The sequence below is a fragment of the Crocuta crocuta genome, unplaced genomic scaffold, assembly GCF_008692635.1.
Source record: "Crocuta crocuta isolate KB4526 unplaced genomic scaffold, BGI_CrCroc_1.0 scaffold77, whole genome shotgun sequence".
NCBI classification, from domain to species: Eukaryota; Metazoa; Chordata; class Mammalia; order Carnivora; family Hyaenidae; genus Crocuta; species Crocuta crocuta.
In genome coordinates this window covers 2,485,000-2,502,331 of record NW_027532172.1, presented here as the reverse complement: position 1 = coordinate 2,502,331, position 17,332 = coordinate 2,485,000, and the positions used below count along the sequence as shown (strand labels likewise).

At 46.0% G+C, this 17,332-nt stretch overlaps 1 protein-coding gene across 1 annotated transcript in view; it reads left to right on the top strand.

Annotated features, from left to right (window-relative positions):
• Positions 1-16,943, top strand: part of SUGP1 (SURP and G-patch domain containing 1) — a 30,014-nt gene extending 13,071 nt beyond the window's left edge. The window contains exons 8-14 of the mRNA XM_077777029.1: positions 6,151-6,506; positions 13,672-13,778; positions 14,636-14,813; positions 15,165-15,271; positions 16,123-16,268; positions 16,350-16,479; positions 16,747-16,943. Coding sequence (XP_077633155.1) covers positions 6,151-6,506; positions 13,672-13,778; positions 14,636-14,813; positions 15,165-15,271; positions 16,123-16,268; positions 16,350-16,479; positions 16,747-16,773 — 1,051 coding nt within the window. The 3' untranslated portion in view covers positions 16,774-16,943. The remainder of the gene's footprint in view (positions 1-6,150; positions 6,507-13,671; positions 13,779-14,635; positions 14,814-15,164; positions 15,272-16,122; positions 16,269-16,349; positions 16,480-16,746) is intronic.
• The last annotated feature ends 389 nt before the right edge of the window (positions 16,944-17,332 follow it).

Genomic DNA, 17,332 nt, shown 5'->3' with positions numbered 1-17,332 from the left:
CATTTCTGTCAAGGCTGCAAGCCCAGGCTGCTTTCCTTGGTCGGAGGGGTCCAGGGCCTGGCAGCACTGGCCAAACCTTTCCCCTCAGGTCAGATCTGACAGATGCTCTTGGCGCAGGCAGCTCTGTTCCTCTATGAGGCTTCATTGGTGGATGCCCAGCTTGCTGGGTTTTACTGTGATGGAGGCCAGAGGGAAGAAGACGCCAGGGCAAGGGCAGAATCTAAAGTGTCTGGTGGGGAAGTAGCTGAAGGTGAGCAGTGTGATCTGTTTAATCTTCACATGGAGTCAAGTGTGAGACATCTTCTTTCACTTCCAAATCCAACAGGAGCAGCTCATGTATTTGCCTCTCCTGGCCCTTCCCTGCCCTCCTGATTACTCCTGTGGGCCAGACACACACCAGCATCTCTGTGCTGTGGGAAATAAATCTATAACAACTGCTCATATATAAAGAAGCTGAAAACACTCATTCCTTTGACTCCGCCATTTCTGTGATGCCATCCCCAGAAATAATATTAAGTACATCCTCATCCATAGTCTTAAAAAATGAATAACAAATTGAATGTCCAGCTTCCATGGGTTAAATTTTTAATAACTGCATCTCCCCAGTGGAATCGCGGCCATCAGAAGGCACGTGGGTGAAGGTTGTAGCATCGAGCACAGCATCCACCACAAGACATGTGCCACTCTAACCTGTCACCCAGGTGAGCCACGTTGTTCTTTTCAAAGCCCTGTTGCTGGCCTCTTCCAAGGGAGGAAATAGGCAAGGAGACCAGTGGGAGGATGTGCCTTCACCATCACTCCATGCCATTTTAACAGGAAAGCCTTATGCGTCAAGTTAAAAAATCTTTTAAATCAGAACATAGAAATTAGAGGGGCNCCACCATTCAAATAAATCTACACACACACACACACACACACACACACACACACAAAGATTGGAACGTAGACACCAGCATGTTAAGTTTGTAACCTTGGGGCAGAATCACTCCTACCCAAGGGAATCTTTGCTTTATAATCCCCTGCACTCTTGACTGGAACCCAGGTCATATGGCAGCTGTTATCCCTACCACCACCACAGACAAACCCACAGGGAGCTCTCGGATGCTGCCTCTGGGAGCAACTTGGAGGAGACTCCATGAAAACCAGCAGCTGAGGCCAAGATGGGGCCTGTGACCCTGGTGAAAATCTACCCTGTCAGGAGCTTCCTGCCTGCCCCAGTAGGCAAATCCCACAGGTCAGCTTTTCTTAGAAGAACTGAATAGCTTTAAATCCATATCAGAGCCTTTCTGGTGCCAAGCATCTTTTTGAAATCCAGCCAACTGTTTCCTTCCCTCTGAAAATTTTTTTGCTTTTGTCTCAATTTTTTTAAGATGCCATTTTTTTTAGAGTACCTTTAGGTTCACAGCAAAATTGAAGGGAAGGCACGAAGATTTCTCATCTGCTCCTGCCCCTATATACACACAGACTCCCCTCTTATCAAAATTCCTCACCAGAGTAGTATATTTACTTATTTATTTTGAGAGAGAAAGAGAGCATGCGTGTGGGGAAGGGACTGAGAGAGAGGGAGAGAGAGAATCCCAAGCAGGCTCTGTGCTGTCTGTGCTGAGCCCAATGCAGGGCTCCATCTCACAGATTTCGAGACCATGACCTAAGCTGAAATCAAGAGTCAGACACTCCACCAACTCAATCACCCAGGTGCCCCTGGAGTAGTACATTTATTACAATTGACAAACCTGTATTGATACAATCACCCAAAGTCCATAGCCTCCATTAGGGTTCACTCTTGGTTTTGTACATTCTGTGAGTTTAGACAAACATACAATGACATGTATCCGTCAGTATGGTGTCATACAGGGTATTCTCATTGCCCTGACATCACCTATGTTCCACCCATCTCTCCTCTTCCTCCATAACTTCTGGCAACCACTGATCTTTTTACTGACTCCATAATTTGTCCTTCAAAATATTATACCATTGGAGTTCTATAGTATGTAGTCTTTCAGATAGCCTTCCTTGACTTAGTAACATGCATGTAAGATTTGGCCCTTGGTTTCTTTGTATGGCTTGACCGTTCATTTCTTTTTAGCACTGAGTAATATTCCATTGTCTGCATGGACCAGTTTGTTTATACATTCAGCTACTACAGGACATCTTGGTTGCATCCAAGTTTTGGCAGTTGTGAAGAAAGCTGCTGTAAACATCTGTGTGCAGGTTTTTGGGTGGACATAAATTTTCAACTCTTGGGTAAATACCAAGAAACGTGATTGCTGGAGTGTATGGTATATTTAGTTTTGTGAGAAACTGCCGAATTGTCTTCCATAGTGGCTGTATTTTTTGCATTTTTCCCAGCAATGAGTGAGAGTTCCTGTTGCTCCACATGCTTGCCAGCATTTGATGTTCTCAGCGTTTTGGATTTGGGCCATCCTAATAATGTGTAGTGGTATCTGAGCGTTTTAATTTGCATTTCCCTGATGACCAAGGATGTAAAACATCTTTTCACATGCTTATTTGCCCTCTGTATATCTTCTTTGGTGAGGTGTCTGTTAAAATTATTGGCCCGTTTTTTAATTGGGTTGTTTTCTTACTGTTGGGTTTTTTTTAAATGTTTATTTATTTTTGAGAGAGAGAGCACACAAGCACAAGCAGGGGAGGGGCAAAGAGAGGGAGACTCAGAATCCAAAGCAGGCTCCAGGTTCTGAGCTTTCAGTGCAGAGCTCGATGCGGGACTCAAACTCACAAACTGTGAGATCATCATCTGAGCTGAAGTCGACTGCTTAACCAACTGAGACACCCAGGTGCCCCAGTTTTCTTATTGAGTGGTAAGAGTTCTTTATATATTTTTTCTCATAGTTTTTTTTATCAGATGTTTCTTGCAAATATTATCTTGTAGTCAGTGGTGTGTCTTTCTTGATACTGTCTTTTGCAGAGCAGTTGTTTTAAATTTTAATGAAGTCCAGCTTATAAATTTCTTTCATGATTGTGACTTTAGTGTATCTAAAAAGTCATTGCCATCCATGAGGTCATCTAGGTTTTTGCCTGTGTTATCTTCTAGGAGTTTTATAGCCTTGCATTTTGCATTTAAGTCTGTGATTCATTTTTAGTTAATTTTTGTGAAGGGTACGAGGTCTTTGTTTTGGGCTTTTTTTTTTNTCCAATCCCTCAGTATCATTTGTTGAATGTCTTTGCCTCATTGGACTGTTTTTGCTCCTTTGTCAAAGATCAGTTGACCATGTTTATATGGGTTTATTTCTGGGGCCTTCTTCATCTGTTGATCTGTTTGTTATTTCACTGATACCACACTGCCTTGACATTGTAGCTTATGGTAAGCCTTGAGGTCTGGTCGTGTCAGTCTTCCAACTTCGTTCTTGTTACAATATTGTGTTGGATATTCTGGGTCTTTTGTCTCTATGTAAGCTTTAGAATCATTTGTCAATACCTACAAAATAACTTATTGGGATTTTGACTCAGGTTGCTGCATCGAATCTATAAATCAAATTGGAAAGAACTAACATTTTGACAATATTGAGTCAAGGAATATGTCTTCATTTATTTAGATCTTTGAATTCATTCATCAGGGTTTTCTAGTTTTCATCATATAGAATTTGTACATATTTTGTAGACTTACACCTAAGTACTTCATTTTTTGTGTACTAGTGTAAATAGTATTGTGCATTTAATTTCAAATCCACTTGTTCATTGCTGGTGTGTAGGAAAGCAGTTGACTTCTGTATGTTAACCTTGTATCCTGCAGCCTTGTTAAAAATACTTATTCTAGGAGTTAAAAAAAATTTTTTCTTAGAATGTTTTTTTTTTTTAATGTTTATTTTTGAGAGAAAGTCCATGTATGCACACAAGTGGGATGGGGCAAAGAGAGAGGGACAGAATCCCAAGCAGGCTCTACTCTGTCATCGCAGAGCCCTGTGTGGGGCTTGGTCCCACGAATCATGAGATCATGACCCAAGCCAAAATCTAGAGTCAGATACCCGACCAACGGAACCACTCAGATACCCAGAGAGAGAATCTTACACAGGCTCCATGCCCAGCGCAGAGTCCAGTGGGACTCAATCCCACGACCCTGGAATCATGTCCTGCACCAGAATCAAGTGTTGGATGATGAACTGAGTGAGCCACTCAGGCGCTCCAGTTCCAAGAGTTTTTTAATATGTTTTTTCTGCATAGATGATCATGTTGTTTGTAAATCATTTTATTTCTTCTTTCTCAATTAGTATACCTGCTGTTTGCATTAGCTAAGACTTCTGGTACAGTGTTGAAAACTTTGGGGTGAGATATTCTAGCCTTGTTTCTAAGTGGGTAAACTTTTAGTTTCTCGCTATTAAGTATGATGTTAGCTGTAGGTTTTTTGTAGATACTCTTTATCAAGTTGAGAAAGTTCTCTTATGTCTCTAGTTTACTGAGTATTTTTATCATGAATGGGTATTGGGTTTGGTCAAAGGCTTTTTCTGCAGCTATTGATATGATCATGTTAAACCAGCTTTGCATGCTTGGAATAAATCCCACTTGGTTGTGATGTATAATTTTTTTTTAATTTCAAAAAAATTTTAATTTAAGATATGGTTAACATGTATATAGTTTTAGGTGTACAATATAGTGATTTGACGATTATACACATTACAAAATGGTCACTATGAGAACTGTAGTTACCATGTGTTACCACACAAAGTTATTACAGTGTTATTGACTGTGTTTTTTATGCTGTATTTTTCATCCCCTTGACTTACTTATAACTAGAAGTATGTATCTCTTAAACGTTTTCACTTATTTCATCTGTCCCCCATACCCTTGTAATTCTTATACATTTGTAGATTCAGTCTGCTAATACTTAGTTGAGGATTTTTTTATATATGTTCATTAGAGATACTGATTTGTAATTTTCATACGAAATCTTTGGTTTTGGTACTAGAGTAATTGGATAAGTTAGGAACTATTCTCTCTGCTTTTGTCCTGTGAAAGGGATTGTAGAGAATTGATATAGTTTCTTCCTTAAATGTTTGGTATATTCGCCAGTAAACTCCTCTAGGTCTAGTGCTTTCTGTTTTTGAAAGATTCTTACTCAATTTCTTTTCTTTTTTTTTTTTAAAGATTTTATTTTTAAGTAATCTCTACACCCAACATGGGCCTCAAACTCACAACTCCTAGATCAAGAGTCTCGTGCTCTACCAACTGAATAGCCAAGTGCCCCACTCAATTTTTTTTTTTTATAGAAGTAGATCTGTTTACATTATGTATTTCTGGGGTGAAAAAGTATGGAGCACAAAGGAGAGGCTACCATCTCCTCGTCCTTTTATACCACCTTAGGTACCAGCGTTAGCAGGGCTGGGATCCTTCTGTCCCTTCCTGGCTCTCATGGAGACACATAAAAACAGTCTTTAGGGTTTCTTTCTGCTATTATTCTTTTGTATGAAAAGAATTTACAGCATCCTTGAGCCTGCCCACAGCTTTATAGCACAGTATTATGCTGTGACCAGAACCTCCAGGTTTATGAGTACAGGCCTAGCCCCTCTTGTTGAGACCTGTGTTAGTTGGGGGGTGGAGAGGAACCAAGGGGACCCTCAGCTTCCAGTGAGGAAGGCTTTTGCCTTTCAGTTGGATCCAGTGCAGTCCCTATCCATTCCAGGTTTTATTTTGGCTCCATTTGCTATTGATGCCTCTCAAGGATACATCAGAAGCACAGATGTGCCAAGCTGTCAGGTTTGGGACAAATCTTGCCCTTTCTAGCACCAGGTGTCTCTTCCAACTCAGGATTTCTTGAAGGCACCAGTGTGCTTGTCTAGAGCAGCAGGAGAGGAAGCCATATAAGAGCCTGGGGAAGGTCTGAGAGAGCCCACCCCTTTTCTTTTGAAATAGGGGATCAGTTATGTTGTGAGGGGTGTCTGACAGTGCTGGCATAGGGAATTTGGCTAGTTGCTCATAGGAATGGCATGGTGACAAGCTGTGAGTATCTCAAGCTTGGGCCACCGGAACCAGCAGCCACTGAAATGTGGGAGTAGAGGAGGTCATGGTAGATACCTTGACCCTCGTATAACCCTGGCTAATCTGAGCATGTGTGCACAAGGCCCAAGCTGCTCCTGCCCAGAATCAGGCAGGGGGCTTGGGCCCAGCTGATGGTGTGCCCCCCATTCTCCTTTACAGCTTTCTATACGAACCCAACAGCCAAGGGTACAAATACTACCGCCAGAAGCTGGAGGAGTTCCGGAAAGCTAAGGCTGGCCCCACAGGCACTCTCGTGGCACCCGACCTCAGCCTGAAACGCAAATCCCCTCCTGAGACCCCATCAGGGTCCTTACCCCCAGCCGCTGCCTGCCCTGCCTCATCCACCCCCTTGCCTGCAGTCACCCCAGCTCCAGCCATCCCTGGGAAGCCGGCCACCACAGCCACTGTGAAAAAGAAGCGAAAGAGCCGGTGGGGGCCCGAAGAGGACAAAGTGGAACTCCCACCCGCTGAGCTGGTACAGAGGGATGTAGATGCCTCTCCCTCACCTCTGTCAGGTGGGCTCACCCCCTTCCCCCACCTCTGTCAGGACAGTCTGACTTCTTTCACTGAGCATGATGTCTCCACATTGCTGTGTCGTAGCCTGTTTCAGAGTTTGATTCCTTCTTATGGCTGAGTAATATTCCATTTTATGGATGGACTGCACTTTATCCATTCATCGGTTGAGGAACATGGGTTGTTTCTACCTTTTGGCAACTGTGAATGGTGCTGCTGTGAACATTGGTCTGCAGATACTATTTGAATCCCTGATTTGATTCTCTTGGGTCCATACCCAGGAGTGGAACCACTGGATCATATCGTAACTCTGTTTAACTCTTTGAGGATCCACCAAACTATTTTCTACAGCAAGTACAGTATTTTCTGTTCTACCAATAGTGCACAGCCTTCCCATTTCTCCACATCTTTGCCTTTTTATAATAGCCATCCTAGTAAGTATAAAGTAGAATCACATTTTACTTTTGAATCACATTTCCCTAATGTCTGATGGTATTGAACATCTTTTCACATACTAATTGGTCATTTGTATAGTGTATTTGGAGAAATGGCTATTTTAGTCCGTTGCCCACTTTTAAATTGGCTTGTCTTTTTGTTCTTGAGTTGTACAGGTTCTTTATATATTCTGCATATTAACCCCCTATTCAAATACATGGTTTGTAAATGCATCCTCTCATTCAGTGGATTGTCTTTTTTTTTTTTTTTTTTTTTTTTTNTGAAAAAAACCCCACAACATCTGCTTGTGGGTTTTTTGTGGGTTGTTGTTTTTTTTTTTTTTTTTTTTTTTATTTCTAGGAGAGAGAGAGAGAGAGAGAGACAGCGTGAGCAGGGAAGGGTCAGGGAGAGAGGGAGTCACAGACTGAAACAGGCTCCAGGCTCTGAGCTGGCAGTCAGCACAGAGCCCGACGCGGGGCTCGAACCCACGAACCGCGAGATCATGACCTAAGCGAAAGTCGGACGCTTAACCGACTAAGCCACCCAGGCGCCCCGTGGATTGTCTTTTTACCCCCTTGATAGTGTCCTTTGATGCACAGGAGTTTTAAATTTTGACAAAGTTGAGTTTATTTTTTCTTTTGTTGCCTGTGCTTTTGGTTTAATTTATGAAACCAAAGCTAAATTCAAGGTCATGAAGATTTGCCCATATGTTCCAAGTTTTTATGTTTTGGAACTTTGATCTATTTTGAGGTAATTTTTATATATGATATAAGCTAAGGATCCAACTTTATTCTTTTGCATGTGGAGATCCAGTGTTCCCAGCACCATTTGTTGAAGAGGTTTTTCTTTCCCCATTGAATGGTCTTGACACCCTTGTCAAAACTCAATTGCCCATAGATGTAAGATTTTATTTCTGGGCTCTGTATTCTATTATACTGGTTTGTGTGTCTGTCCTGAGGTCAGTACTGTTTTGATTATTGTAGCTTTGTAGTAAGTTTTGAAATTGGGAGTGTGAATCTTCCAACTTTGTTCTTTTTCAAGCTTGGCTGTTGAAGGTCTTGAATTTTCAGATGGGCTTTTCCATTTCTGTAAAAACAGTTGGGTTTTGATAGAGATGGTACTGAGTCTGTAGGTTGCTTTGGACAGTATGGACACATTAACAATATTTAAGTCTTCCTTACAACAAATACCCCACCACCACCACCAACAACAACAACCACCACCAGTCTTCAAGTCTGTGCACACAAGATATCTTTCCATTTACTTACATCTTCATTAATATTTCACCATGTTTTATAGTTTTTGTTGTATGTATCTCATACCTCCTTAGTTAACTTTATTCCTAAGTGATTTATTTTTTTAATGCTTTTTAAACAGTTACTTTTAAAATTTCCATTTTAGGATTATTTGTTGCTAATGTGTGGAAATACAGCTGATTTTTTTGCATGTTGGTGGTGGATCCTTCAACTTTCCTCTTATTTCTTTTTCTTGCCTAATTGCTGTAGTTAGCACTTTCAGTACTATTTAGAGGTGGGGATAATGGACATCCTTGCCTTGTTTGGATCTTAGAGGGAATGTCTTCAGTCTTTCACTGTTGAATCTAATATTAGCTATGTTTGTTTGTTTAAGTTTATTTATTTTTTTTAATGTTTTATTTATTTCTAGGAGAGAGAGAGGGAGACAGCGTGAGCAGGGGAGGGTCAGAGAGAGAGGGAGTCACAGACTGAAACAGGTTCCAGGCTCTGAGCTGGCAGTCAGCACAGAGCCCGACGCGGGGCTCGAACCCACGAACCGCGAGATCATGACCTAAGCGAAAGTCGGACGCTTAACCGACTAAGCCACCCAGGCGCCCCTGTTTAAGTTTATTTCTTTATTTTGAGGTAGAGAATGAGCTGGGGGAGAGGCAGAGAGAGAGGGAGAGCGAATCCCAAACAGGCTCTGAGCTGTAAGTGCAGAGCCCGACACAGGGCTCAAACACATAAAACCATGAGATCATGACCTAAGCTGAAACCAAGAGTTGGATGCCCAACCAACTGAACCACCCAGGTGCCCCTAGCTGTGTGTTCTTTTTTTTTTTTTTAATTTTTTAATGTTTATTTACTTTTGAGACAGAGCATGAGTGGGGAAAGGGCAGAGAGAGGGAGAGACACAGAATCTGAAGCAGGCTCCAGGCTCTGAGCTGACAGCAGAGTGCGACAGCAGGGCTCAAACCCACAGAGAGATCATGACCTGAGCTGAAGTCAGCCGCTCAACCCACTGAGCCACTCAGGCGCCCCTAGCTATGTGTTTTTTATATGTGACCTTTATCATGTTGAGGAAGTTCCTTTTTGTTCCTGGTTTATTGAATGTTTTTATCAGGGAGGCGTGTTAGATTTTGTCACATGCTTTTTCTGTATCAATTGAAATGATTGGATTTTTTTTCCTTTAGTCTATTGTGGTGTTTTACACTGGCTAATTTTCTTATATTGAACCATGCGATATTGTGATTTGTAACAAATACCTATTTGGCCATTCAGATGACCAAAATAGTATTTCTCATATGTATTTGGCCTTTGTTCACAATTCCTGGCTCACAGTTCTCCCAAAACCGTTGGACTTTCCTGAGTGATAAGAGCAATGGGAGCATCTTTTGTTGTTGTATTTGGTCTCTGTCCTCAGTTCATGAAAATGCTTCAGAGCCACAAAGGTGAAATGGGTGTCTTCTTATTAATAAGCACCTTTCTATCATAACTGGATTTTATGTTACTGAGGTGACTTTTGGAAAGCACCTAAGGATGGGGGCTGGTTGCCAGGGGAACCAACCATAAATAGAAGGTTGGAACATTCAGTCCCACCCCCTGATTTCCAGGAGAGGTGAGGGGCTGAGGTTGAATTGATCAGTGGCTAGTGATTTCATCAGTCGTGCCTATGCACTGAAGCCTCCATAAAAACCCAAAAGACCGGGTTCAGAGAGCTTCCAGGTCGATGAACACATGGGGGTTCAGGGACAGTGGCATGCTCAGCGAGAACATGGAAGCTCTGGGAGCTTTCCCCAAACCTTGCCCAGGGTGTTTTTTCCACCTGGCTTTCCTAACTTCTATCCTTTTATGACATATAAGTAAAGCAATCATCTTGTAAGTAAAATGTTCCTCTGAGTTCTATGAGCCACTCTAGCAAATTAATTGAATCTAAAGACGGGATTGTTGGAACCGCTGATCCAGCCAGTCAGAAGCATAGGTGATGACTTGGGCATGCAGTTAGCGTCTAAAGTTGGTTGGGGAGGGAGGAGTAGTCTTCTAAGACTGACACCTTAACCCATGAAATCTGATGCTACCTCTTGGTAGATAGTGATAGAATTGAGTTAAACTAAGGACACCCAGTGGATGTCTGAGAATTGCTTATTGGTGTGGGGAACACCTCCCACCCACCCACCATACACACACACACATTTGGAATTGGTATCAGAACTCTAAACCACCCTTGCATTTCTGTGATAAATCCCACTTGGTCATGGTGAATAATCCTTTTACCATGCTATTGTATTCAGCTTGCTGGTATTTTGTTGTGGGTGTCTGCATCTGTATTCATAAGGAATATTGGTCTGTAGTTTTCTTGGGTCTTTGTCTGCTTTGGGTATCAGGGTAATACTAGTGTTATGGAATGAGTTAGGAAATATTCCCTTCAATTTTTTGGAAGACTTTGAGAAGAATTTGCATGAATTATTCTTTTAAATGTCTGGTAGAATTCACCAGTAACACCGTCTGGTTCTGGGCTTTTCTTTGTTGGGAGGTGTCTTGGGTGTGTCTGTGTGTGTGTGTTTGAAAGATTTATTTATTTTTGAGAGAGAGAGAGAGGGAGACACGCGGGGCTTGAACTCACAAACCATGAGATCATGACCTGAGCAGAAGTTGGATGCTTAATCAACTGAGCCACCCAGGTGCCCCTCATCTCTTATTTTCTAATCTTTCTTGGTGATTTTCCTCTTTGAGCTATTGATCGTTTAAGAGTGTGTTGTTCACTTTCCACATATTTGTGAGTTTACCAGTTTTCCTCCTGTTACTGATTTCTAGCTTGATTCCATTGTGACCAGAAAAGGTAATTGGTCTTTTGATTTCAGTCTTAAAATTTATTAAAAACTCATTTTGTAGTCTAAATGTGATCTGTCCTAGAGAAAGTTTTGTGAACACACAAGAAGACTATATTCTGCCATTTCTGGGTTGCACGTTCTGTATAGGTCTGTTAGGCCTCACTGGTGTAGTGTTTAGTCTTCTATATCCTTATTGATATGAAAAATGGAGTATTGCCATCTCTAGTTACTATTGTAGAACTGTCCATTTCTCCCTTCGATTTTGTCAGTTTTTGCTTCAGATGTCTTGAGGCTCTGTTGTTAGGGTATGTGTGTGTGTGTGGTCTTTATTTTTCTTTCTTTTTTTGAGAGAGCGCGCACACATGGAAGTGGGGGAGGAGGACAGAATCTTTTTTTTTTTTTTTTTTAATTTATTTATTTTCGGGAGAGCACAAGTGAGGGAACGGCAGAGAGTGGCCTAACAGGATGATGGCAGTGAGCCCAATGTGGGGCTCGAGCCCACGAACCTCGAGATCATGACCTGAGCCAAAGTCAGACATCAGCTGAGCCACCCAGTGCCAAGAGAAAGAGAGAGAAGATGGGTGGGTGGGTGGATGGATGGATGAATCTTAAGCAGGCTCCATGCTCAGCGAGATCCCATGACCCTGGGATCATGACCTGAGCCAAAATCAAGAGTTAGCTGCTCAACAGACTGAGCCACCCAGGTGCCTCAAGTTTTATCTTCTTTCTGTTTCACATTTGTTATCAATATAGAACATCCTTTTTTGTCTCTTGTAACCTTTTTGGGCCAGAAGTCTGTTTTGTCTGATGCTAGTATGGCCACCCCAGCTCTCTCAGTTGCTGTTTGCATGAATTATATTTTTCTATCCTTTCACTTTCTACTTATTTGTGACTTTGTGCCTAAGGCAAGTCTCTTGTACACAGCATGTAGATCAATCCTGCTATCTCCCTTAAGCTTTAAAGTACTTGGATTCACTCTTGTTATAGAGAACTCAGGAAGTGCATGATGATAAGCACCATAATTGCCACAGTCAGTTTTGCACAATCAACTCCAACATCTGCCTCCTTGACAGTTTCAGAGATGGCCAATGTGTGGTCTCGTTTCTCATTTTCTACCACAAAGCCGCCAGCAGAATGGGGAGTCTGTTGTCATTACATTCTGCAGGTGATAATCTGTGACTGAGAGAGGCTATCTCACGGCATCTGTCTCACTGCCCTCCACATGGCCTGTTCTGCATGTGGAACCCTCTCAACCTCCCTCACCCCTGGACATACAGATACAGAAAGGAGTCATACATGCCCTGGTGCTGACACCTACATTTATTTTGCAAGGATGGGCCAAGAGGGAAGACAGCTCACCCAAGTCATAAGGCTGCCCTGTTGGCCTTGCCCATCCAGTCTGGGGGTCGTCTGTTCAGTGCCTCCCTTGTCCAAGGAGAAAAGCTAGTGAAGAGTCTAGTACTAAGTGTGGTTCTAGGTAGCATCCCAGGGTTGAGGGTGCTTAGGGTCAGATTGCTGTCAAGTGCCAAACTCTGGTGCCCCCTATAATGAAGGGTGCTTCACCGTGAATCCTGTTCTGATATGTGTATCCCACAGTTCTGAAACCATGTCCCTGAGGTCTCGCCCAGCTCCCAGCTGGTGAGGAGGCCTCCCCTCTGGTCTAGTGTACAGGCATAGGCTCCAAAGTCTCACATCCCGGTTTAGGTCCCACTGACCCATATTGTCCCTGGGAGGGTATGAACAGCCCCCAACTGCTTGCTTGCTGGTAAAGTGGCCAGAGGAGAGGGATTGTGGGCACTCTCCAGGTACACAGCAGGCTGCTCAGACCTTGACTCCCTTGCCTTTTCCACAGGGCTCCCACACAGACCTTCCAGGAGGCATTGGGGTATAAACACAGGGTCAAGAAGCACTTGTGGAAGGTTCTTGCAGGTGAAGCCCCATCCCTGGTGAGCTGGGAGGACCTGGCTCTTTGCACATACCAGAAGGGCCTCTGTATCCTCCTCTGCCCAGCTTCTCCTCCCCCAGGAAGCTACCTCCTGAGGGGTGGTTTCCGCCACCCAGATGGGGCTGTCACAGCATCTTCATGTGGACTAGTGTTGCTGGCTCCAGCTAAGCTCCGAAGCTGATGCCAAATTAAATGTCAGTTGCTTTGAGGATGGTCGGCTGCCTCCCCGGAAGGAGCTAACAGAGCTATACACAGCTGAGTCTTATGCCAGACTCTGAACCCTTGTGTGTCTACACTGGGTGTCTGTTCCTTGCAGGGCTTATTTCCAAGAGTCGGTGTGTGAATGCACACACACATGGGTACATGCTTATCTCTGCTCTCCTCTCTTTGCCTTTGCAAGGTCCCCATCATGTCACCCATTAGACATGTGACCTTGAGTGAGGCCCTGGACCTCTAAGTTCTGATGTCATCATCTACAATATAGGGGTATAGAGCCTGCCTGAAGACGTCTTGTGAGGATGACACTAGATGCACATGATAGAGCACGCTGAGGCCCTTGTGATCATTATGTGACACAGGGTACCAACGGTTGCAATGTGAAGGCCTTGTGCCATGTGCACCAAGTGCCTCAGATGTCATCACCGCATGGACGCTGTACCGCATGCAGGAGCAGGTCTGGACCTGTCCATCCATTGTTGACCAACCTGTGTCTTATTTCCAGTTCAGGACCTCAAGGGGCTTGGCTATGAGAAAGGGAAGCCCGTAGGTCTGGTGGGTGTCACAGAGCTGTCAGATGCCCAGAAGAAGCAGCTGAAGGAGCAACAGGAGGTAAGTGTGTGTGGCGCAGAGCAGACAGGCTCCAAAGGGGCTAATGGAGTTTTGTCCCCCACCTCACTTCACAGGACAGCGGTCATGTTCTGTTCTTTCTGAGCCTCCCTGTGCTGGGTGGATCCCACCATCAGTGGAGAGGTTCTTGGATAGGCACGCCCCTGTCAGTGGCATTTCACCCAGAAGGGCCCTCCCCAACCTGCAGTTGGACCCAGAGCTCAGGCCTCACACTGCCTGGGCATCCCCTGAGACGGCTACTCCCCAACACGCTCATGGGCTGTTTCTGACTAGGTGGTCTCCTTTTTAAGCCCTCCTCCCAGTGCCCTTCAACATCCAGTACAGGACAGGCCTGGCCAGCACTGGGCACCCTGAACAATGTGACAAATGCTCAGTTGGTATTGCCTATGTTGGGATGAGGGCTGGCTTGGCAGGGAGCTCTATGGCCAGGGGGTTGGCCTCTGCTGCTTTTCTGGGGAACTACAGGGACAGCTTTGGTCCTTGGGGACAGCTCACCCTTGTCACCTCTTGCAGACTGACAGCCCATCATATCTCCCTCAACCCTTCCATGGTCAGGGGCTTGCAGTGCCCTCATTTGGTCCACAGCAAGGGTGCCCAGGATGTGCTGGGTTCCAGGCCAGATGCCAGACTCGGTGAGGCAGAGAGGGGTTCTCCCTGCTGAAAACAGGGATCCAAGGAACCCAGGACATGACCTGGTATAGGACTTTGTGTCTTAAATGCTTGCTCCAAGCCTTGCTCACGTTCCTGCCCAGGGAAGGCAGAAAGTGGGAAGAGTTGAGGGGGCCTGACATGCATAAGGAAGGTACATGGCCTTGCTCACTGGCATGTGCTGCCCGCAGATGCAGCAGATGTATGACATGATCATGCAGCACAAGCGTGCGATGCAGGACATGCAGCTGTTGTGGGAGAAGGCGCTGCAGCAGCACCAGCATGGCTACGACAGTGACGAGGAGGTAGACAGCGAGCTGGGCACCTGGGAACACCAGCTGCGGCGCATGGAGATGGACAAGACTCGGGGTGAGCCAAAGCCCACGTTGCAGGTGGGGGACAGGGTACCTAGGTGAGGCCTTGCCCAGGTGAGGCCTTGCTCAGGAAGCTGCATTCACCTGACCAAACTATAAGGCCTTGGGCAAGAGTTGGCTTCTCTGTGCCTCAGGTTCCTGAGAGGAAAAAGAAATGGTCACTGCTGTTTGAACATGGCACTCAGCAGGGCTGCCTGGTGCAGCAAGGGTTTGGGTTAGGGTCTCATCTGCCTCATTCCCCCACAGCCCCAGACTCCCCTCCCCCTACAAGACTCATACCTGTACTATGGGACCACCTAGCCCACTCCCATCACCTTCCTTTCTCCTCTCACCTTTCTACATGCAGAATGGGCTGAGCAGTTGACAAAGATGGGCCGTGGCAAGCACTTTATTGGAGACTTCCTGCCACCAGATGAGCTGGAGAAATTCATGGAAACCTTCAAGGCCCTGAAGGTGAGTTGGGAGTGTCCCCAGGTACCAGCCCCTGCTGTAGGCCTGTCCAGCAGGCAGCCTTTCAAGTGTCCCAGCCCCTCCTATTAGCATCAGGAGGCAGGCGCCTGAGGCAGCTTCCAGCCCCCCCCATCATTCACAGGAGGAGCTGGGCCCTCTTGCCTCAGGAGGCATCTGTTTATGATAGACACCGTCTGTGAAGGGAATTAGCAAACAACAGCTCAGCTGCCGCTTTAGAAACATTTCCCAGGGCTTCAGGGAAATTCTGCTTTCAGCGGAGCCAATTAGGTGCAGTTTACAGGCAAAGTGTTTCTCGGGCAGAAGCCCCCATGGACTGGGTTCTCCAGAACAAGAACTTCACATTCCTCCCATGCTCTCATGCTTGTGAGGAGAGACAGCTAACAGGGCACGCCCCATGCCATCTTTTGGGGGATTTTTAAAAGCTGCTTTTGTACCACATAACCTCATCAACAAGGCGGTCACCTAATTGACCACATGTTTTAGCATTCTGTGTAATGAATTGCCCTTGGAACATAGGGCTTTTCTTTGCTGATGAACCATTAATCTTCCCCATGGTGTGGGTGAGGTCTGTGTGATGCCTCATCTTGCCCTCTTTGACTTGGGCACCAGGCAGCTTGGTACAAAGTCTGGCCCTGGGGACCCTGAGAAAGAGGATCTTGGTCTGTTCTCAAGGAACCTGATCTGGTGCAGAGGAGGCAGATGGTCAGGTGGTCCCAACAGCCGGTGAGGTTGTTGTTGGTGGGCAGTGTGGTGGGTGGGGGCTGTTCAGGCCAGGGCTGAGAGCTGAGACAGTTGTAGCCCTGGTAGATGACAGCCACCTCCTTGCCCTGCAGGAGGGCCGAGAGCCCGACTACTCTGAGTACAAGGAGTTCAAGCTGACGGTGGAGAACATCGGCTATCAGATGCTGATGAAAATGGGCTGGAAGGAGGGCGACGGGCTGGGCTCAGAGGGCCAGGGCATCAAGAACCCGGTCAACAAGTGAGTGTACACACCCCCTACCACCCTTCTGCTGGCACCAGCCTGGCCCCTTGCTTACTCAGCCCTGTCATTCCCCTGCAGAGGCACCACCACAGTAGATGGAGCCGGCTTTGGCATCGACCGGCCAGCTGAGCTCTCCAAGGAGGATGATGAGTATGAGGCCTTCCGCAAGAGGATGATGCTGGCCTACCGCTTCCGACCCAACCCCCTGGTGCGTGTGTCCCCGGCCTCCCACACGGCTTCTGGCTGGGCTCTCCAGAATCTGCAAGGGGGGTGGCGGTGTTGATAACAGAGCTTCCCCTCCTTCCCCAGTCTAGCTAGGCCATGTCTCAGCAGCAACGCCACACCTTTCCAGGTGCCCTCCCCCTAGACAGATGTGAGCTCAGCTGTCCCTAGAAGGTTCTGGATAAGAGGAACTGCTGTCTTTAGCATTGACTCCCTCCCCTTCTCCCCTTTTGATCTTATTTGCCTTCCACAGAACAACCCCAGGCGGCCTTACTACTGAGTATTCCGGAAAAACACACACGTATTTTCCAAACGACCGACCATCCCTGGACTGTGGAATGTTCCGGCCTGCATTTTTCCCTGCCCTTCCTGTTGTCTCGAGTGTTGTGCCGTGTATTAAAGTTCCAGTGCTTGCCCACCATGGCAGCCTGGTTTTGCCATCACCAGAAACCACTCCTGTTTCCTTAGCAGAGCTGGGCTGGGCAGATGGGGCTGGGATCCTGCCGTGAAGGCCCCCTAGTGCCTGAGGAACCTGAGAAAACCACCTAGACCATCTTGTCTGCCTATGGCCTCCCCCCACCCCACACACACACCCCATCATCCTGGGTTCGAGTTGAGAGGAGCATCCATGGACCCCCTGAGAGGGTCTGGGGGCTGGCCAGGCAAGACCTTGCTGCACCTGGACCAGAGACATCAGGGACATCCCAATGTAGCGCTGTGCTGCAGGAGGAGGTTGGAAGCAGTCCCTAGACAGGGCCCAGACCTCAGAAGTGGGAGGCATGTTGACCCATGGTGACCTATGGCAGTCACCTCGCCAGCAGGTGGCGCTGACAACCCAC